This window comes from Labrus mixtus, chromosome 6 (genome assembly GCF_963584025.1).
Source record: "Labrus mixtus chromosome 6, fLabMix1.1, whole genome shotgun sequence".
Lineage (NCBI taxonomy): Eukaryota > Metazoa > Chordata > Actinopteri > Labriformes > Labridae > Labrus > Labrus mixtus.
This window is the reverse complement of record NC_083617.1, coordinates 30,817,811-30,840,421: the sequence shown is the minus strand read 5'-3', so window position 1 is coordinate 30,840,421 and position 22,611 is coordinate 30,817,811. Positions and strand designations below refer to the sequence as shown.

At 39.3% G+C, this 22,611-nt stretch overlaps 2 protein-coding genes across 5 annotated transcripts; both read left to right on the top strand.

Annotated features, from left to right (window-relative positions):
- Window positions 1-584: 584 nt before the first annotated feature.
- On the top strand, window positions 585-5,844 carry bag3 (BCL2 associated athanogene 3). The gene is made up of 4 exons (XM_061040939.1): window positions 585-843; window positions 3,075-3,404; window positions 3,536-3,886; window positions 4,000-5,844. The coding sequence occupies exons 1-4, from the start codon at window positions 646-648 to the stop codon at window positions 4,747-4,749; spliced, it is 1,629 nt and encodes a 542-aa protein (XP_060896922.1). The 5' UTR covers window positions 585-645; the 3' UTR covers window positions 4,750-5,844.
- Window positions 5,845-6,863: 1,019 nt separating this feature from the next.
- inpp5f (inositol polyphosphate-5-phosphatase F) lies at window positions 6,864-22,480 on the top strand. 4 transcript variants are annotated; one of them, XM_061040947.1, is made up of 21 exons: window positions 6,864-7,328; window positions 9,611-9,691; window positions 10,059-10,195; window positions 10,465-10,500; window positions 10,793-10,921; window positions 11,060-11,227; window positions 12,210-12,266; window positions 13,465-13,663; window positions 13,889-14,068; window positions 14,192-14,259; window positions 15,189-15,313; window positions 15,425-15,502; window positions 15,695-15,815; window positions 16,779-16,907; window positions 17,174-17,291; window positions 17,381-17,579; window positions 18,068-18,139; window positions 18,225-18,298; window positions 18,474-18,602; window positions 18,701-18,788; window positions 18,958-22,480. In XM_061040947.1, exons 1-21 carry the CDS (start codon window positions 7,232-7,234, stop codon window positions 20,084-20,086), a joined length of 3,414 nt encoding a protein of 1,137 aa, XP_060896930.1. In that variant the 5' UTR covers window positions 6,864-7,231; the 3' UTR covers window positions 20,087-22,480. The 4 variants fall into 4 exon arrangements, with proteins under 4 accessions (XP_060896930.1, XP_060896929.1, XP_060896932.1 ...); XM_061040946.1 differs by having other exon boundaries at window positions 11,042-11,227; XM_061040949.1 differs by lacking the exon at window positions 10,465-10,500.
- The last annotated feature ends 131 nt before the right edge of the window (window positions 22,481-22,611 follow it).

Here is a 22,611-nt window from a genome sequence, read left to right as displayed (position 1 = left end):
ATATATATATATTATATTTCCTTTTTGGTAACAAGTTGCTGAAATATGGGCCGCATTCGTTCTTTTTGGGCACTCCGAGCACCTGTACCGTAAATTCCAGTATAGACACGCCGGGTTTTGCAAACGAAGGCTCACTTGACCGATGATCCTAGTGCACACTGGGATTCAAACCAGGGGCTACAGTTAACCACTTCAGACTTCATTATTTGTTCAAACCCCTTACACTGTCGAAATGATAATATAGGCCTGGCTATGTATTGATATGTTTAGATGACATATCCCTCAAATCTCCTGTTTGTGTGAATTTTAAATGGAAAAAGTAGCGTTTTCGCTGTTTATACACTCAAACACTGAGGAGAGCAGCTCCACTGGCGACAATGTGCAACACGTTTTGTCTGAATCTTCTCACTAGGCTATATAATGTTCAAACAGGGGGGCTTCCTTTATTTTTAACTAGTTATATTAGCCTACTGTGCATTAGGTTATAGCCTACTTGTTCCCCATGTTTGTTAGTCTGTGCCAGTCTGGTGCCAGCGCATCCAGCTCTGTCCGCCCCCAACATTAACCCCGCTATTTCGAGAAACTTCCAGCCCCCTTTTCCACGTCACTTCAAGGAATCTTTAAAGAGTCCGTCGCCTGTATAAAATGCTTCAGGATCCGACACCCTGCAACATGAGCGGCATGAAGACACCATCCACGTTGCTGACAATGACAAACAATGACAACGACCCTCTTCCTCTCGGGTGGGAGGTAAAGATTGACCCTCAGACTGGATGGCCCTTCTTTGTCGATCACAATAATCGCACGACAACCTGGAATGACCCGAGACACGACACAAACAAGGTAAAGAGCGATAGCATGAACTTGGTTTGTTGTCACGACTTGTCATAGGCAGTGTTTTGTGGAGATGCGTGGGCTGTTACAGGCTGCGTGTTGAGGTTCGGTAGCTTACTATGTTGAATCTGTTAATGTTGTTGACTGTAGGCCCTGTCTGCTCTGTCACCTCCCCCTCATACACAGCTCATAGACCTATTATAAGGGCTGATCAACACCGTTATGTTTCTGTCATGATCTTCAACTATAATTATTCGATGACTCACCCTTCAGTAGCCTATGCGAAAGCTAAACGATGAGCTTATGAGCTTCAGTGTCTAAAACATATTTATTGCATGGTAGAAAATACTGCGACGTTCACCTCATGTGAAAACTTTTTTCCCTTACAAGGATTGAGGCTGGTTACGTTCACTTTGGCCTGTTGGGTAAGACAGTCGCGCCAGGTGCCGTCTACAGTCATTTAACTGTGTTAGATATGTTGTGATAGGCTACAGGTCTGCGACCAGGGGGTTGAAGTTAGCGGTGCAGGCTGCCAGTAGGGTATGTTTCATCTCATCTGTTGTGTTGTCCAAAGTTAGAGTCCCGATGAATCTGCCAGGAAGACAGCTGTCATGGGTTAAATTGGTGCATTGGGGCAGGCGCAGTGTCCCGTACCGAAATGGAAGAAGGCGATGGGTCAAAGCTTCGCAAGCTTTGTATCAGAGTAATGTTGGAACTGGCTTTCCTGAAAATAAAGTTTTTGTTGGTTAGGCAAAGGGATTTAGTGGCTGAAAGTAGGCTAGAGCTTCAATAGTTTATGTATCATTGACCTGTTGGCTGCACTCCACCATTTGCACATGTCTATCTGAACACTTTGAGAAAAATTACAACATAAAACATTTTTCTAGCTGTAGACCTACTAAAAATGTTGTAATTGATCTTACAGTATCATTTATTATGCTATGATTGTTTACTGTAATATTGTATTCTACTTATGGTACTTTCCCAATGAAGACTTATTTGTAGTGTGATAATTAACATTTCATGCCTACAACTGGAGGCTATTCTGGGTTATGTTCTTCTATAATCGGACCAGAATCTCGAAGGCTTGCATAAAAAGAAAACAAATCAGTTATAAGTGTATGTTAAAATGTTCTTGGTCTATACACTGATCTTTATGAAAACATGAACTGTGATTATATATTTGTTAAGAAGGTGTTAGTAAGTCAGGAGATTCAGCTAGATAGAGCAGAAAGTGATGCTTTTGGGCATTCAAATGTACAAAAGGGGACATTTTAACCAATAGCCCATTGCAATCATTTCAGTCCTAAGTGTTTTTGTGAAACAGATATGCTTATTGAAATAATAATGTTTGATTTATAAAAGTGAAATTGTAGTGCAGAGTGTGGTTGCGGCTCATTAAAAATACAATCTTATTAGAGGAAAAGTAATAGTACAATTTACTAGATGATAGTGCCAATTGTTATTTTAATCTAATATGAAATGACACAAGCCATTTGGGCATTTTGTTTCTTTGAATAGTTATCTTTGATTGCTCAAAATAGGTATATCAGCAGTGGCGGGTTGGGAACCCGTGTGTCTCCATACGGACCAAATTATGGAGGTTGGTCTGATTGCTGGAGTGACGACGCGTCACTTCCCGAGTACTGCCAATGTGCTCTTGAGCAAGGCACTGAACCCCTACAGCCCTCGCGTGCTCCCTGTGTAGCAGCCCTGCACTGACATCTCTCCATTAATGCATGTTGATAAGTCCTGTTCTGCACGTGTGTATTACAGGCCTCTGTGTTTGAATAGCATGTCTCTCATAGTGTAAACCAGAAAACCAGAATTTCCCATGAGGGATTTAAAAAAAGAAAGAAGTTAAATTGAACACCAAACTCACTTATACTGTATATAAATAGATGTTTTTAAATTCTTGGTTTTATTTATTCCTTTAAAGTTAAAGTTTTAAGCTTTTATCCTTTATTTGATAGGACAGGGTAATGGTAGAAAATCAGGGAATGACATCCAGGAAAGGAGCGGCAGATTGGACTCAAACCCTGGTCGCTCACTTGAAGGAGTATAGCCTTCATACATTGGTCCATCTGTGCCCTTAAAGGCTCTATTTCATTTTGTTTCATTTAATTGCTGGATTTGGTCAAATCTATCATTGAGAAGATTATTGATATCTTAATTGTAAAGATAAAATAAGAGATGATATAGCATTAAATCATATCTATATACTATTAACTGTTTTGTAGGTCAAAGAAGTGTCAGCAAATGGACCCAACATACCACCAGAACCAAGCCCCCAGGAGTCACAGAAGACCGTTTTTAGGGAGATGAAGCACCCCATTCTTCGGCCAGGATATATTCCTATACCTGTCTTCCATGAGGGCACAGAACTAAGGCAGCAACAAGACCCATGTTATTCTTATATCCATCCAAGTGCTGCACAGAATATCTGGACAGAGGGCCGAACACCTACACCAGGGCTCCACTGCAGGCCTAGATCACCGTTACATGGACCTTCAGACAGTTGTACTCCGGAGCCTGGAAAGATTGGCTCACCTGGTTCACAAACAGCAGAGGTTTGTCACCAGAAAAAAATAACAAATCTGCATTAACAAATGTGGTTAAGAAGTAAACATTATAAGTTTTCAATGAAAATAAAACATCAAATACTGATTATTTAACTGTTTCAATTTGGTTTATTTAACAGGTTTTAACACCCTTGCATCACCAACCCCAACGGCCCAACAGCATTGGTCTTCAAGCAGGTTACATCCCCATCCCAGTGATCCATGAGGGTGGAGGGAGCCAAACACAAACTCTGACACAGTCTACTCCGTCAAACTACTCTCAACGCATCCCCTTCTCTGAGCACCAGCAGCCCTTCCATCACTCACAGAAAGAAGAATGGCCTAGCTACTCTGTAGCAATGCAGCCTTCTCGAGAAAGGGCTTCTCCAGTACTGCCTCCCCAGCATCGTGATGCTCATTCTATTAACCTTCCACCTCATATTAGAAGCCAGTCACCTATTATAACACAGGTGCTGGGAGACATACCACAGGTATTTTTATTTTGCACTTTTTCATTTGGATTTTTCTTAATGTTGAAAAATGTTGATTTTTAACATCAGTGTCTGTTGCCCTAGTATTTGACACATTATTTTTAACTTCTAAGGCTCAGCAGCATGTCCTCACAAGAGACCAGCTACCAAAAATAGAGCAGGAACAACAAAGCACTCAGCAAAAACCTGATAACACGCAGCCCATGCCATTGCACCCGGGAGCTGATGTCGTCAAGCCTCAACAGTTCCAAAAGCTTCCACCTGAGCAACCTCAACAGTTCCACCAACCTCAGCAGTTCCAGCAGGAACCACCTCAGACATCTCCACAGCCTCAGCATCCTGAACAGTTAATGCAGTCACAGCAGCAGTTCCAGCAGCCCCACAAACAAGAGCAACCACAACAGCATGCAGATATTACAGTTCAAATACCTCTAAGACCAGAAGACCTGGACATAACAGCATCACCCGCAGAGGTGAAGGTAGAGGCTGAACAGGCTGCTCAGTGCCTGATCCATCCAGGCTTGGCTAAGGTACAGCAGATCGTTGAGCGAGTTGCCAAACTGGAGCAAGAGGTTAAATGTTTTGCTGGAAAGAAGAATGATAAGAAATACTTGTTACTGGAGGAGCTGCTGACTAAAGAGCTCTTAGCATTAGACTCTGTTGACCCTGAAGGTCGTGTAGATGTACGGCAGGCAAGACGGGATGGAGTCCGTCGTGTCCAGAACATACTGGAAGAACTGGAGCAACTGGACGTGCAGCCTGCCAGGCCTGCTAGCCAGACTACAATTGAGGGAGACAACCTCAAAGGAGAGCCCAGCATGATCACAAAAGAGAATAATGAGCTTTCAAAGGAGATATCATAATGACTGCACACTTCATCATCAAGAAGAGAAGGATACCCTACTGTATATGTGATAGATATCCTCCTCCTTTACAAGCATTTTGTAGAAGTTGCATGCATTGATTAACAAGTTCCTGACATTCTGCTCATAATTGATGGAAGATAAGTGCAATCATGTTCTTCAAGCCAATGTTGTTGCCTTCTGTGTTATGCCATTGTCATAATGAGACAGCTTTAACAATAAAATTGTTCACAATTTCCTGTCAATATTACAGTTTGAATTAGAGGCCTTTGTTAATAAATGGAAAAGAAGTATTTTCTTAAAAAGGGATGTATTAATGCTTTTTGTCCTTATCGTGACTGTTTGAAGCTATTCTTGATCCAATTAATGCATCAGTAAGTAATGAGTGACAGCAGTGGGGCTTTGAAGCAGAACTCACTCAGAAAGAAAACATTATCTCCTTTATATCCAGGTGGTCCTCCAGAAGTTACTTTAAACCAGAACTGAGTAAATATGTTTATTTGATGGTACTTTTTGATGCATAACTGATTTGCTGTTTTTGCACTTTGCCATCATTGACATGTATCATGCTGAAAGTTCAGCAGAACTGTATAATTCACACAAGTTTTGATTGATGTGTTTGAGTGTATGTGCAATGCTTTACTTGTTATTTCAAAACATTATATCAGTATTTATATAATTATATAGTATTTTGGTACATTTATGAATGTGTAATGACAAATGCAGATGGAATTTTTCCTACTTGAAAAGTTAAACAATCAACATGTGCTGATAAGGACAGTCTAAGATTGTACGAATGTTTTTTGTGTAAATACCAAAGTCACAATAAGAAATAAATCTAAGTTAAATGGCCTTAGAGGCTTACAACGCCAACAAGAAAATGCCTGATTAATATAGGATTTAAAAAAAATGCATCAAAAGAACTTTTCATGACCCTAATTGTTTGTGTAGAAATGTGTCACTATGGTTAAATGATAAGCCATCTGTGAAGGGGGGTCACCCACTGCCTTACACACCCTTAATTGTGGCTTACTGTTGATCACGGTTAATGTCATCATGTTGGTATGCTTCAAAATAAAATATATTATACATGGATTTTGAGTAAAAGTTGGATTGCCGTGTGTTTTTACAACACAAGATATTACCTAGATTTTTGTATGCCTATGAATCAGCAGTCCATTATATAATTTCTACCTCAAGATTCACTATTTAATTCACGTGTGAGTATTTGTTACATTGGATTAAAAGATGTATCCCTTACGTAGCCTTGAACTATCTCAAGCTGACCTAGTTTTTCTCTTATAAGGTATCAATGGTAAAATGCATTATTATATCTGTCTGCCAGCTGCTCCCTGCCTTAGGGAAGCTTGCAAGCACCTCACAATCTGAACTGTAAGTATTTCAGTATAATTGAACTTGAACATGAATTTTTAACAATGCAACTTGTTCAAAATTAATTGTGCAACCCCTTCAACAATTAAAATTTTAAAAAGCACATTTGATATTAATATAATAAATATATCGATAATTGGCAGCCATTAGACAATATAATATCACCACAGAAAATATCACGATACTATGCTGTACCCCCTACCTCTACCCTGCATCTTCCACAACTGAGTCATTACTTACTGAAGTGGTATGTTCTGTGCTTTCTAACTAGAAATACACCTAAACGATAGCACACCAGAAGAAATAGAAACATCCGGCCTGTTTGTCTTTTTTATGATTGTTTCAAATAATTCCCCTGATTATTAAAGCATTTCTCCCCCAAAATCAATATGCAATCACGTGACTGTCACCGAAGAAGAGGTACCTCAACTAAGATGTGATGCCTTGCCTGAAAAATATCAAATTATTTACCAATACTGAAAAATAAGGGCAACGCCATCGCTGGCCAAAAGTTATAAATAAAGTCACACAATAGCCTAATTATGGCTGTTTCTCCGTCCCATCAGACTTGGGGATACAGAGGTTTAAAACCGTCATTTAAATCATGTATTATTTTACATGTAGGATACTGTATTATTTAGAAACTTGTTGTAAACATTTGTTTGTACCTGTGTACTGCTGTGCACCAGTGATGACGACACAGATCACGTGACATTGTTTAGAGCAGGAAACTGTCGTTTCCGTCTTGGACCGCAGTTAGCAGTTGTTGGGACACACTCCCATTCATTTATAATTATTTGCCATTTCTCTGTTCTCCATGACAATTGGAAGGGGCGTATCTCCGAGTGGAAAGGAATTTGACTACCAGTATGCGTCAAAATGGAATAATCAAATCCGATACGCACCCAGCTGCTAAAGTGGCTGCTAGCTTGATGGGTAACGCTAGCTAGCTACCGTAGCTCACCAGCCTGCAAGAGGCGAGCAGACTTTAACAGTCGCTAGCTGTTGTTGACCTCCTTTACGTGTTCTTTGTACATTGCCTGTACTTGGCAACCAGGCTACCTATTATTGTGTGACGTAAAATCCCAATATGGAGCTGTTTCAGGCGAAAGACGATTACATACTTCAGAGCGGGGACCGTGCTCTGTGGTGCAGCCGAAAAGACGGGACCATGGCCGTCAGACCTGGTACGTAGCATACTGGGTGAATGGTTTTTCTGATGCACACTGCCCTTTATCTCAAGCCCTTGACATAATAACCCATTCGATCTAAATGCAGGCTATATATCCCGAGCCCCGTTTGGAGTTGACAAACATTTTAATAATGCTAGTCATCGTTCTGAATGAGGTCTGCAGCTTGGTCTCATCTCCACTTCGTAACAACCATTTGTACACCTCGGAAGTTAACGTAACTGCATTGATCCCTTAAAAAGTTGTTAAACAAATTAGAAATGATTTGGATGCGGCATTCCCAGTCTCCAAATCTCCGTCTTGGCTTTCATTCCGGAACTGCCAACACCCAAAACAGACTCCAGAGCTCTTGGTTTATTCCTTATATTACAGACCAATGGATAAATACATACATATTTCAAACAAAGCTAAGTTACATGAAAACACAGCCACCTGTGGCTAAAAATGATGGCCCACAATGTGTAAACCCAATCTGTTTGATATTTGTGAAGCAGATCGCACAAAGGCATTCAGCGATCAGACAACCATTTCCAGTAGTTTGAAAACCAGTTACTTCCATTGAGTTCACAGCACCGGCAGTGTTATGCTTTTTTTACACATACAGGGTAAGATTGTTATTTAGGATGTCTGAAAACATAACAAAATGCATCCTACAGAAAAACACATTTTTTAATTAACCAGAAATTACCATAACATTGTACTTCTAAACGCTACAACAGTTCTTGGCAAACTCAGTAATATTTCCTTGCAAAACATGTGAGTGGCTGAGTTGCTGTCTGACTTTGGTGATTCAAACCATAAACAATGATCCAACACAATATATAAAAAAAACACACATATATTAAGGATCAATTAAAAAACATTTGTTCCTAAACTATGTTGAAATATGGTCTAGGCTAAATTATGCTGCAATTGCTTTGTAAGTATTTTTGAATCTCTTAAAGCTGCTCCTGAGATTACACTTTGGTCATATTACAGAAGTGAGTCCTGCTGCTACTCAAACTAGCTGTGACAATAAAAGCTTTTGTTTCACATAAAAAAGTATGAGCTGTGGGAATTGCATTCCCATCTAAGTGAAAACGCTGCTAAACGAAATGAAAAGTTTTATTAGTGTTACCAGTAGGCTGTGTATGTTATTCTGTGTGTCAGTTGAAGTTGCATGGCTGTGCAGCCATCCAGGACAGGGTTTTAGTTGCACCACTGTTTCATTATTTAATTGGAAAAAGGGTTTCAAACCCCTACTGTTTTTCCACTTCACTCTCAAGCACCCAGTGAAGCATTCATATAGTATAACACATTCATATGGTACAACACAGCCAGCTCCTTTGTACACAACATGCCTGTTGGAAATACAGTAGCCCTTCATTCCAAATCCCATATTTTAAGTTGTTCACAATAGTATGCTCAAAACAAAGATAAGTAAAAGAACTGCTGCTGCCCTTACAAAGTAAATCACTCTGCATTCAGTATGCATACGATTGGGGCTTCCCTCTCTGTCACAACACTCTGCCCCTGGCTTTGACTCTCTTGCTTATACTAGGGATGGGATTTTTTTTTTAGTAATTTCAATATTCAAGTAATCTCATTGTCAAATGAACAACAATAAGATTACTCACAAATTTCACTTTTTTCACTGTAAAAAACAAAACGCAGGACACGGACGTTCCGGCTCTAGCCTCACACGCTTTGAGGTGGCCACTTATCAGTACTGCATGTCTGTAGAACAGCGGTCTTTCAATCTCACCTCTGGATGAAATGACAAGGAAGGGTGAAACATGACTCAGTGGTGAGAGGCTGTCCTCTATTCTGTAGTAACAGCCACTTTGTGCTAGCCTATCATCATATATATTTTCACCGTGATGGTGGCCTGTACCTGGACTTGACAAACCCCTTCAGCTCGGAGTCAGAACTCTGACTCTAGACGTCAACAACAAGTACTTGAGTACTGTAGTAATTGTATCCATCTTACATCTGTCCCAGTTATGAGCTAATTTGTTTGTCAATACCTACACTCCCCTTCTATTGTTTGTGTCACCAATATAACATTACATGTACATGGTCAATACAGTTTACAAAAATACCAAAAACAATTAGCAGTATGCTAGAAAGCATGCTTTTTTGGCTGTTCTGACATGTATTTACCCAAACTTTGATATTTCTGGCTGCCTAAATAGTATTGTAATTTGGTTTTCAATAAAATAATAATTAATTTGTTGTTTATTATGTTCTTGATACATCTTGCTGATGCTGCACTGTCCTCATGTATTTCTCTTTTTCAGCAACAGACCTACTGCTAGCTTGGAATCCAGTGTGTTTGGGATTGGTAGAAGGTGTCATTGGAAAGATACAACTTCATACAGGTAAGTGGAGAATGAAGAATTTTTCACCTTAAGCATTTTATTCCTGTAAGCAGAACACCCTAATTCTTGCAAATATTGTTTTTCTGTATGCAGACATAATCATCCTGTATTTGTCATCTTTCTTACTCACAAAGAAGGTGTAAAAATGTGTTAAACTACTTTGGGATGTGTGTAGTTATAAAGGGGATTGTGCTTAAATATAGCCATGGTTCATGATCATTAAATATTTATATACCAGATGTTTTTTTCCCCTAATAAAACAAATTGGTAAATGGCAGTAGTGCATCTGCTTTCTTCGCATGTGTCATATTGTGAGGAATTCAGCCCCCTTGGCACAAGTCAGCTATTTTCTTTCACCTCTTGGCAGATCTTCCTCTTGGCCTAGTATTGATTCGCCAGAAAGCACTGGTGGGCCATCTACCAGGCAACCACAAAGTCTTCAAGATCACCAAAATAACAGTCATTCCTCTGTCTGATGAAGAGCCTCAGGAGCTTGAACTGGAGGTGTGTGTAGTACCACTGTAGTGATACATGACAATGGTTATTGGTTTAATATGTGCATGGAGTCCTGCTGACAAGGATTATAATAGTGCTGGTTTAATTGATGTAGCCATGAATACTAGTGGTGTACATACGTTAAGTCTTTACGATTCTTTTCAAAGATGGTTTTTATTTTCCCCTCACACAATATGTGGTATAATAACATGCAGACATAACAACAGTGTAATAGATCTCAAAGGAAAATAAGTATTGCTAAGATTTCAGTCTTTCAGGAGAGCTTCATGGATGGTGAGACAGAATATTTTCAAGTGAGTAAATATGGAGGTTCCTGAATTAGATTTTAGACCCCACCCTGTTGTATATTGTTCTTAGCTTGTAGGATAATCATTCCATCCCTCTTGTGCCTAGAATCCTTAAAGACCAATGTACTCTAAGTTTAGAACTATATATTTTCTTGTTATTGTTTTTGCTTGTAGGTTTTGAGTGGCTAGTAATAATCCTTGCTTCGGTTTATTGTGTGAATCAATTCAAGCTGGTACCAATGTCTGCAAATGTCACTTCATGAAATGAATTACATTTATTTAGAATCCTCTTTTTCAGCTTTGCAAGAAACATCACTTTGGAATCGACAAACCAGAGAAACTGACTCAGTCTCCAGATGAGTCAAAGTTCTTGATGAAAACTTTAAGCCAGATCAAATCTAATGTGGCAGTTCCCATCAAGAAAAAGGTAGTTTTTTCTTTTGACTATTCACTCTTGACCAACAGTCTCTTTCTCTGTCTTTGCTTCTCAGGATTTTGTTCTGTTTTTTCATCTTATCTTTCTTTTCTGTGTACCCACCTAATCCAGTATTCCCCTGCAATCCAGGTTAAGGAAAACAAAGAGAAGGAACGCATGGAAAAACGGTTGCTGGATGAGCTCTGCAAGATATTCATGGATTCAGACTCCTTCTATTACAGTACGACCTATGACCTGACAAACAGTGTCCAGCGTCAAGGGGACTCAGGCAACTCCAGCTTACCTCTATGGAAGCAGGTTTGTAGAGAAACTCCTCTTTTGGCTTGTTCACAGCGAATAGCTGTTCTCATTTAGGCACTCCTGAAAATATCAAGATCATTTCAGGAGGACTGAAAAAAGTTATCCCGTACCGTGCTTAAGCACGATTGTCCCCCCTAAGCATTCCCCCCGCTGGCTTTATTTTGAATTATGAAGTGCATTTTGTTTACAAAACAGGCACACTCTATAGGTCCGTGTCCGCACATCGGAGAACATGACAGTGACTTTGCTGACTTTGTGGCATATTTTGAGTCATGTAAGTAAGATAAAGGCATAATATTACAAGGTTCTTGATAATGAAGGCTGTACACCTTGTGAAACCGTGCATGCAACAAAAAAATGCAAAAAACAAATTGGACTTTAGGGGTGAAACATGCTTAGGCACGGTATGGATTGCCTAGTCTGAGTGCGCCCTGAGGGATTTGCAGGAGATACTCTGGATGAAGTCAGACTGAAAAAATTGGCTGCTTGCATTCACACATACAGCTCCTCCTGAAAATATCTGGAGTTATTCAGGAGTTTTCTGCAAGTGTGAAAGCCCTATATGCCTGAGTGTCAGGGAAATGACCTCTAGCTTTTAAATTCAGCCACACAGCCTGTAACAGCAGCATGGTGATGCAAGGGCTAAAAGTCTAAAGAATGTGAGAATCAGGAATATTAAAAATCATACATGGATTGCCCTACTAATCAAGAGAAGTACGCCTTTCACTACAGTTTGAACATATATGTAAGGGGAAAAACAGGGAATCTGAGTTGTTATTTTTACTTAAAACTGCCTGCATCTGTAACTGATATCCGTCTACACTCAATAATGAATTAGATCTATGAGGCAGGAGTCACTCACTGGTTTGCTGTGTGAACTAAGCATTAGCATGCTGCTCATTAATCATGTTGTATTGTTTTTTTCTCATATTCAAATTGCAAAAATGTTATTAATTTAAATTTGTATTCTTTATGAAAGGTTGATGACCGTTTTTTCTGGAATAAGCACATGATCCAAGACCTTATCGACCTTCAGGTAAATCTTTTTTTCCACACAGCCTAACTGATTGATTGCTTTTTCCTCATTTATGAAAGGATTACTTGTTATCCCATTTGACTGGACAGCAGACCGACTCATTTCACTTTTGGTATATGGTACATAGACTTGAGATTATATAGGGCTTTTCTAGTCCTCTGACTTCTTAAAGAGCTATTTACACCACAGTTTACACTTAACCCATTGACACCACATTCACACACTGATAGTAGAGGCTGCTATGTAAAGTTTTCATTAGTACCAACTAATCACATTCATACACATTCACACGCCTGTGACACAGCAGCGGGAGCAATTTTGGGTTCTGTGTCTTTCCAAAGGACACTTCGACATGTGGCTGCAGGAGCTTAGAGATGACCAACATTGTGTGTTATTGCCATTGTAGATTGAAGTTGCATTTGCTGAAGTGATCCCACTGAAAAAGAAAAGATAGCTAAAAGCTATGAATAACTTCATAATGTAGATCCTATGTTTCTGACATTACTGTGGTACAGTCAGCTGCCTTTGGGGTGTAGAGTTGGTCAACTCAGCAAGGCATGTGAATGCATATGATTGGGATTAGTTAATACTGACTTACAAAGCAGCCTCTGCTATCAGTTTCTAGATATGGTGTGAATGGGTTAATGTGATATGCAGTGTAAACGGTGCCTTGAGTAGTTAGAAGACCAGGATAGGTGCTATACAAGCTCAAGTCCATTTACCATACGTGTGCTTGACATCAAGAAAGCTGAAGATCCTTTTTTATCTGTTTGTTTTTCATCATGCGGTTTTATTTATTACTGCATGTATAATGGGAAGTGGAGTGGAGAGGCACGGGCAGAGTTTTTTTTACCTGCACACATTAGAGCAGGTATGTCCCTGATTTTGTGCCCACAATCCCACACAATGACAAATTTAGAATAGTGACGTAATGAGACAGGGAATGCAAAAGAGTCATTACGTTTACAGTATGCTTCATTTCACCATACCATCTTTTCCCCCTGCCTCATGTTGGAGGCAGGGGGACATCTGTACACATAGGTCAGGTTTGTTTCTAAAAGATCACAGACTTTGCGTGGGTAATTTGGTACGCCCATTTCAGGCCCCGTTTTGGGCGTACGTTATGTTTATGAATGAGACCCCATAACTTTATTAGAAATATATTTAATATTTCATATTTTTTCATGTTATTCTCCAGGCACCGGAGGTAGATTTCTGGGTGACGCCAATCATCCAGGGTTTTGTACAGGTAGAAGAACTGGTGGTGAACTACAATGAGACATCCGATGAGGAGCGGAGCAGCCCTGAAACCCCCCTAGAGGAGGTCACCTGTGTTGATGACATGCATCCCCACTTTACTGTAGCACTTATCTCCAGACGTAGCCGCCACCGCGCAGGTAAAGCTACAGTTAGTCTTAGCTGGGCTCTGAGAAAGGTTACATCTAAGTACTGTATATAGGATATGTTTCCTAATAGTGTGGTTAATATCCAAGAAGGGACTTTTCCCACATTGGCTTTGAGAACTTGGGAAGACAACCTATTTTTGTTCTTACTAAAATAACCACAATCAAGAAATAAATAATTGTAATATTGATAATGCTTTCTCCTTTTCCTGTCCAAAGGGATGCGGTACAAACGAAGAGGAGTGGATACTGATGGCCATGTTGCCAACTATGTGGAGACAGAGCAGCTGATCCACGTGCACAGCCACACCCTATCCTTCGTGCAGACACGCGGCTCCGTGCCGGTCTTCTGGAGCCAGGCAGGGTACCGCTACAATCCCAGGCCACGCTTAGAGAAAGGTCAATACAACAACTTTGTTTTGCCTATCTCTTACAGTGGTGCGAAGAAGCTTTGTGGATTTTACTCATCTCCCAAGTCTATTTGAGGTTTATATATGTTTTTTTTTTGTTTTAACATTTAAGGAGAAAAGGAGACCATTGAGTACTTTGCTGCTCACTTTGAAGAACAGCTTCAACTCTACAAGACACAGGTGCGTCTGCTTTGATGGATTGAATGCTTGGATATGATTCGAGATGATGATCCTAGTTAGAGGTGGGGGAAAAAATCGATTCATGTAAAAATCGAGATTCTTATCTTCTGAGATATTAAATCGATTCATAACTTCCAAAAATCGATTTTCTTTTGGCTAATCAGTCACTCCCTGCTAAGTGCTAAGGCTAGCTCGTTAACTCAGTAGAGTGCCAAATGGAGCAGCAAGACATTCAGCCAGTCTCACAGATGACGGGAGTAGATCCTGAAATATGTACTCATTCAAAAAACACTTTTAATCATGAATCCAGAATCATGAGACACCCAAAGATTCCCAGCCCTAATCCTAGTGTCTAGCAGTCATGGTATTTAAGACTTTGAAAACATTTTATTTCTAAAGACAGCTACATTTTACTGAGCCAATCTTTTCTGTATGACAGTGCTGTAATAAAAGGCCTAAGTTATCTTTCATCTTACATTTAGCATCTTTATCTCTTTTTGTTCAAATGCATACAGGGAATCGGGGTTATACACTGCTGAATTAGACTTATTTCAGGGTTTTTCCTGGCATAAAAAAATTCCCTTCATTTTGTAAAAAGCAAAATTATTTTATGCCTGCACAGCAGCACAGCAAATGAAACACAAGTGCTCTCAGGGAAAAAAAATTAACACATTCCTCACTTTTCTTCCTCTTTTGTTGTTTGGCGTTTTCGTGTTGCACTGGATTGACTAAAAAACAACGCCGCCATCATATCTGCAAACAGCCGTAACTGCAGTTAGAAATGAAAAATTCACTAGTTGCTGTACTTACAAAACTTTGCTTTCCATGAAAAAAATCCATTGACTTTGACGAGGGCCGAGGTAGTCCAAAATTAGGCGGCAGCAGCCTTTGGACTGCATGAAATAGCCTGTCTTTATGGTTTACTTTAGGTCATCATTAACTTAGTGGACCAAAGTGGACGGGAGAAGATAATTGGTGACGCATATCTGAAGCAAGTCCTGCTCTACAACAACCCTAACCTCACGTATGTTTCGTTTGACTTCCATGAGCACTGGTAAGAGACACAGTTCAGCAGAGTAACTTGTTCATAAATATATTCTTTAAAAGCTTTCTTATACTACAATGCAGTGACTTCCCAGTTTACTCTGTATATCCTGTTTCTCAGCCGAGGTATGAAGTTTGAAAATGTGCAAATACTGACAGATGCCATCTCTGATATCATAACTGACATGAAGTGGGCCTGGTAAGTGTCTTTTTCACTATTTTCTCACTTCCAGATAATCATTAACTCTTGCTATTGTTCATTGGTGTGTGTTTTTTTTTAAAGAAAATAACAACATCCCATTTGTTGGCTACTTTTATAATCCTTCTTGACTTTGGGTTTGAGACTGTATGAATGAATGAATCCTTTGGCGAATGTATCTTCCTCTGTCAGGGTGGATCAGGCGGGAGTCATTTGTAAGCAGGAGGGTATCTTCAGAGTAAACTGCATGGACTGTCTTGACAGGACCAATGTGGTCCAGGCTGCTATTGGTCGGGTGGTGATGGAACAACAGGTGGGTTTGCTGCGCTGTCCCAGGGAAAGAATGTAACATTGTGTATTTCCCACATTGCAAATATAATATAGGTACTGGATACAAAATGATGTAGCTGACCGTTTATTGGCTCTCTGATTGGTCAGCTGTCCACCAATCAAAGAGCCTCCTCTTATCGCAACTGTTGCTGGGCTACTTTCCAGTTAGACAAACTTTCGTCTATGTCTTTTCAGTGCGTCGCAGTGAAATTGTGACCTTAGTTTTGTTAACTTAAACGTGTTACTTAACGAGGTTAAGAGGTGCTTGGGGTGTCTGCAAGAATGACTCAAACTATCAACATCATTCTCTGGGACTCTTTTTGATCCCGGTCCCTAAATAATGACACATTGTTGCTTATGTCATTGGTTATATGACAGATATTTAAAAAGAAATATGTTAGGTGTGCCCAATGCATTCATTCTGGTCCCCTTACTGTTTAACATGTATGTTATACAGTTTAACATGTATGTTAAACAGTCAAATTATTGTCATTGATAGTTTATCATGTGCATGCCAAAACAATAGAGCAGATAAGGTAAAATAATTAAAATTATGAAGTCAAACCATAGCTATTTAAAACCATAATGAACTAACCAATTGTCAACAGATGCTGCTAGGTTCCACTGTACTCTGGTTCATTTTTAAACCTGTAATAATTCATCATCACTTGGTCACAAGAAGGAAAAATCCTTAATTTTCACAAAGAATCTCAAAATATTTGACAAAAAGAAAGGTAGCATTTTTGATATATGATATATGAAGTACATGTTATTGTCCGTTTATATTTTGTTCACCTTGAAAACTCATGCTTGCTTTGCAAATACTAATTGCAATTTAGGTTTTCTTTGTGTCTTTCTTTACCACTCATGAAAGATAAACCAAACGAGACTATTTAATAAATACATGTTTTTGTAATATTTCAAATGTTCTTCTTTCTTCATGCAGTTAAAGAAACTAGGTGTGATGCCTCCAGAACAGCCTCTGCCTCCCAAATGCTACAAAATTTATCAGATCATGTGGGCCAACAATGGAGACATCATCAGCAGGCAGTATGCAGGCACAGCAGCGCTTAAGGTACCATCTATGTCTTTGCTTTGCTTAAAGAAACAGTAGTGAATTGTGCCAGCTTCTTTTAAAGAAGTAGTTAGGGGATATTCTAAAGTTATTTGGACTTATGCTTTTCCAACAGCAAGACTTGTGAATTTACTTAGAGTTTATTAATAACTTTGGGCTGACAGAGTCTTTTGAACATACAAATTGATAGAATTCACAGAAGGTAACCGTTCAAATGTCACTCTAAATGTATATTTAACAGACACATTAACAAACATCTATTTTAGGGAGATTTCACCAGGACAGGAGAGAGAAAATTGGCTGGCGTAATGAAGGATGGTGTGAACTCAGCCAACCGCTACTATTTGAACCGCTTTAGAGACGCTTACAGACAAGCAGTTATTGGTAAGGAAAACAGAGATATTAAACTATAAATGAGTTGTAACAACATTATCCCTTGAGTGACTTCTCTTTATGGTTGTTCTTGCCTGCAGACCTAATGATGGGCATACCAGTGACAGAAGACCTCTACTCCATCTTTAGTAAGGAGAAGGAACATGAAGAGAAAGAGAAAGAAAGCCAGAGGGGAGCACAGGAACAGGTCAGCCTGCTGCTGCAGACCTACATGCAGCTTCTGCTGCCTGATGATGAGAAATTTCATGGAGGTTGGGCCCTCATCAATTGTGACATGAGGTTGGTGGCTAGCTACCATATCTTTTTATTGTGCAATAGCATTTAGTGTGCATCAATATCCTCATCCAAACTTAAGACTGCTATTCTAATTATACAATATTTGCAGATGTATAATATTAATATATAATATATATATATATATAATATTTCTCATATCTTATTCATATTGGGGCAGCTGTGGTCCAGTGGTAGAGTCTGTTAACCCTCAGCTGGAAGGTTGGGGTTTGATCCCCATCTCCTGAAGCCACTTGTCGAAGTGTGCTTGGGAAAGACACTGAACCCCAAAATTGCTCCCGCTGCTGCGTCAATGGCGTGTGAATGTGTATGAATGGGATTAGTTAATATCAATGTACACATTTCTTAGCAGCCTCTGCCATCAGTGTGTGAATGTGGTGAGGAATGGGTAACTGTGACCTGCAGTGTTAAAAGCCCTTTGAGTAGTCAGATTTACCATTACCATTTACCATGTCTCCTTTCTCTCCCACTAGCCTCATTGATGCATCAAACAAAGACGTAGATGTGTTGCTCCTTCTTTCTGAAAAAGCCTATTACATTGCTTTGTAAGTGAGACTTCAAACTTAACACATTTTCTCTTTAGAAACTGTATTTATGAATTCACTTATGTTTTAACTTAATTCCTTGTAGCTACGATGAAGAAGCAGATAAAGTCAACCAATACCAGCGCCTCAATTTGGATGGTTTGGAAAAGATCGAAATAGGTAAAACGTTCAAATTTAAAGAAAGTCTCGTCTTTGTACACTTGCTGAGTGACACAGCACTTTCAAAAGCTTTACAGTTGCTCAGTAGCTTTTTAGCAATATCTGTTGAATATGACTAATGTAGAAAAAGCAAATCCCTGAAAATGAAATGAATAAGTTGTGTTTCCTTGTGCAGGTCCAGAGCCTACACTGTTTGGGAAACCAAAGTTCTGCTGTATGCGTTTGCATTACAGGAGTGAAGATACAAGTGGATTCTTTCACACGCTGAGAGCAGCAACACGAAATCCTGAGGACGATGGAAAAGGTAGGAAATTCTTTTGATTGAAAGGAAAAATGAACTTTTTGGAATATTGACTATGAATTTATTGGTTGAAACTTACAGTATATTGTGGTCAATTTTAGACACATTACAATGCATAGCTGAGATGCTTCGCATAACCAAACAAGCCATGGGTTTGGACTTGCTTGTAGTCGAGAAGAAGCTTGAGAGGTGAGTACTATGTCATTATTAGATATATAGTATTTATCTATTATAAATAATCTATTATTTGTTTTATATTAAACCCTAATGACTTTTCAGCCCTTGTACTTTAACCAATGGTTAGAGCTTTTTGTCTAAGGTATAAACGTATATACTAACGTTAATGTCTGTGTTCTAGGCGGCAGTGTAAACCTCATGAGGATATAATGGCCATCCAGAACAAACCTGCTGACCAGGGTAGCTCTGGGCTGGCACAGGGCAAGAGTTTCCTCCTGAACAAATTCTCTTCTCTCAATCAGAAAGTGAAACAGACTGGCCCTTTTAAACCCCTTGGGAGGTTGGGCAACTTCTCTAAGCCAGATGTTAAAGTCAATTTCCTTAAGCCGACTATGCATGTCAACCTTTGGAAATCTGACAGCAGCTTGGAGACATCAGAAAACAACCCTGGAACAGGATGCATCAAAGATGTTGGAGATGGGAACTCTGAAATCTCAGACGACTCTGACTCTTATATTTCTGATCCAGAGCAACCATGTTCTTTGGAAAACATGGACTATGTGCTACCAAGTTGCGGTATTGTAGCATCAAACCCACGCCTGGGGAGTCGCTCCCAGTCTATTGCTAGCATAGAGCTAAATATCCCCACCATGATACGGGTCACTGGGTGTGATGGGAAGCAGAAAAGCCCCTTTGAAGCTGGTAATGACAAGTCACCAGGAGCTGCTTCAGTGGCTGAAGAAGCCATTCTGATTGACTTTGGTACTCCCATTGATGCCTACTGTCACCAGTTTGTCCAGGATGCACAGACCAAACCTGTTGAGGTGTTTGGAGAGCAACCAACATCTGCTGTTCCCCCTCTCAACCCTGTGGTGCCAGTGCAGAATAAGACCCCTGCAGACTCAGACAAGCAGTCGAGCTCCGAGTGGCAGCATGAGGATCCTCAGCTCCCCAGGCCATCCCAGCTTGACGTTGAGTTAACTACTTCCAGTTTCAACCTCCTCACAGTCCAAAAAAACAGCTCTGTAGCCTCGGGAGGTTCTCAGAGGAGTCTGAGTTCGCAGATGGAGGGCAGCCAAGGCCCTTCGCCTGCTGACAGCAATGGCAGCCGAGTAGTGTCCCCATTTGCCAAGATCAAGAGCTCAATGGTTCAGGTGGCAAGCCTTACCCAGGCTGGACTTACACAAGGTATCAATTTTGCTGTGGCAAAGGTACAGAAGAGCCCAGAACCAGAGTCTATCAGTGAAGCCCAAGAGAGCGAGCTTAAGGCAATGTTTACACAGTGCCAGACCAGGATTATTCAAATCTAGTGCTTTCTTTGTAGCAAGATTTTGTAGTTGTATATTGTTTTGAAACTTCCTGTATGGTAGCAGTAGCAAAGGTTGGACATAGGGTCACTTTTCAGCCAGCAAAGCACTCTTTAAATTACCCCTCAATTAAACGTGTCCTTGTTGGTGATACCTCTTTTACAATACTAACAAATATGTATTTATAGTCAACATGGTGGTGACTATGTTTACATGCACATTATTATGGATTGCCTGGTACAGTTTTTTTTACTACAAAGGAAGTTTGAATTTTACCCCTTTTGCCATTTAACTTTTCAAACTTATAATTTTCTCTTTTACAAATTATATTTCTGTGGACAAATAACTTATCAATATATTCCCACCCTTTCGAAATTGCAATGATGGTGTAACATGGGATTTCTGATGTAAATGTGGAACTAGAACTAAGAGCCTATGCTGTGTCTAAACGATCATGGTTAATCTAATTAAGTATTTCTGGAATACTTTATCATTCCTATCTGTCTGTAAGAACATTTTATTGAAATGAGTGTATGTGAATCCAAATCCTAATTCAAACCAGAAACTTTCTTGTAAAAAGAACTAAGACATTCAGGTTTTTGAGAAGTTTTTTAAGTCTTCTACCTTCAGAGTGGTATGCAAAGTATTTTTGTGCATGTAAACATGACCCCCTTTTCATCTGGAAAGATAATGTACCCACAGTGCTTGCATGTGAGGTTTATGGTAACAGTTAATAATGACATGGCAGAGAAACATGAAGCTGGATGTTAAAAGATAAACTCTAAATGTGTTATGTACTTTATGTGATCCATTATGTGCAGCTCACATATTGGCGTTTGTTATCTGGACTGTTGTGGAAAACTCATTTGTGATTCCTAAAGGATGAGTCTGTGTTCATTATCAATTTGTATAGCTGTTAGAAACTAGCCAAACCACATAGTGTACATAGTTATCCCATGTAAAACCATTATGCCAAATGTAACTCAGAAAAATACTGTTCTAGAAATCACTTCACAAACCCTTAGTAAGAGTGTCCTTGTTGATCATGTGTAAAGTAGGTACTGTATATTTTTCCTGGGTCAAGATTTCCCTTAAGCTTCTTGCTTTGATGGTAGAGTTGCAGCTTAATAAGTTAAAAGATAAAGGAATTATATTTTGAAATGAAAGCCTAGCAATGTAATTGTTAACCATGAATAACCAGAAAAACACTGCTTGGAGTTGTTTTAAATAGATACATGTTTCTGCTCATGGTTTGTTTATTGAGTCCTCAGCCAGTGTTGTACATTTTTGTTGCAAGTTTGATAAAAACAGGAGAGTAGCATATAGTAGATATATATGCAATTGCACCCACTGAGGAATACATATGCTTTATGCACTCCTCAAACTGAAAATATTTGCCTTAACAGGAATAGTTTATGTATATCAGGTATTTATGGCAAAATCTACCTTATTAAGTTGATTCAACAGGTTACATTTGGTGTACTGTATAAACAATGATGTTCAGGGTTTATTGTGTCATCAAGCTTTATCTTGGGATATTTCATGTACCACCACTGACATTCAATTTTATAATTATGTTATTGATTTTTATGCATGTGCTGTACTATATCGATTTCTGAGTTTAGTTTTTTTGAGGATCCCTGCTGCTCTTTATGCTGGTGTCAGTGTATTAAACATGTTGGGACCCTTGGAGTTGAAATCCCAAGATAAATCTTCACTCACTCCATATATGTCTTAACATTTCATTTGACATCGTTTAAGAAGGACTGAGGGCTGCGTTGTGGAGGCTACATTATAAAGATATTGAGCAAGCTGTAAGGAAATGTTTTGATGTAGAGGATAAAGGGTGTCTGTTTTTTTTTCTTTTTACTTCCTCTAGGATTGCAAACACTGGAGCAGTTCTCAAGTAGAATAAGAGTGTATTCTGTTCTTAACTGTCTGGATGAATCTAAATGAAACAGTAATCCTCAACATTACTGATTGAGATCACAAAGACCAACCAGTGTTGGAATCTGGTTTTATATGCAAATGCTGGGAGCCTTATTTGACCCCATAGTTGGTGGTTAAGCTTTCCTTCCTTTCCAGTTTTACACCAAGTGCTTTTGCAGCCACCTGTTTGTTGTATGTGGTTGTCCACCCTTCCCACGAGGCAAGACAATGAAAAACAGCAATTGATTTCAGTTTGAGCACATTTTCTGTTATACGCATCATTCCATTTGTCAGTGCTCATATTTTCCTTCTACTTACCAACTTACTGTTGTCATTGTTTTACAGTGTACTGATGTATTTAATGTCTATTAAACTGATCTATTTATTCTTATCTTTGGGTGTTACTTGATGACATTGTGCTTTTGATTTGTTTTTACATTTCACTGGAATAAAAACAAATTAATGATTGACTGTTGCTTGAGGTTTATTTACAAATCAAAAGTTACTGAAATTAAAGCAAATTAAGAGGTGATCATCATTGAGATGTTATTTTGCAGAATGCACGCACTACAAACTTTCCATCCTATTTTTCCATTAAT

Bases quoted from the DNA above. Each gene is read 5' to 3' on its own strand.
- bag3 (XM_061040939.1), top strand. From the start codon at position 646: ATGCTTCAGGATCCGACACCCTGCAACATGAGCGGCATGAAGACACCA. The intron at 844-3,074 runs GTAAAGAGCGAT...ACTGTTTTGTAG, and splicing joins CGAGACACGACACAAACAAG to GTCAAAGAAGTGTCAGCAAA. The intron at 3,887-3,999 runs GTATTTTTATTT...TTAACTTCTAAG, and splicing joins TGCTGGGAGACATACCACAG to GCTCAGCAGCATGTCCTCAC.
- inpp5f (XM_061040946.1), top strand. From the start codon at position 7,232: ATGGAGCTGTTTCAGGCGAAAGACGATTACATACTTCAGAGCGGGGAC. The intron at 11,228-12,209 runs GTTTGTAGAGAA...TCTTTATGAAAG, and splicing joins GCTTACCTCTATGGAAGCAG to GTTGATGACCGTTTTTTCTG. The intron at 17,580-18,067 runs GTTGGTGGCTAG...CTCTCCCACTAG, and splicing joins CTCATCAATTGTGACATGAG to CCTCATTGATGCATCAAACA.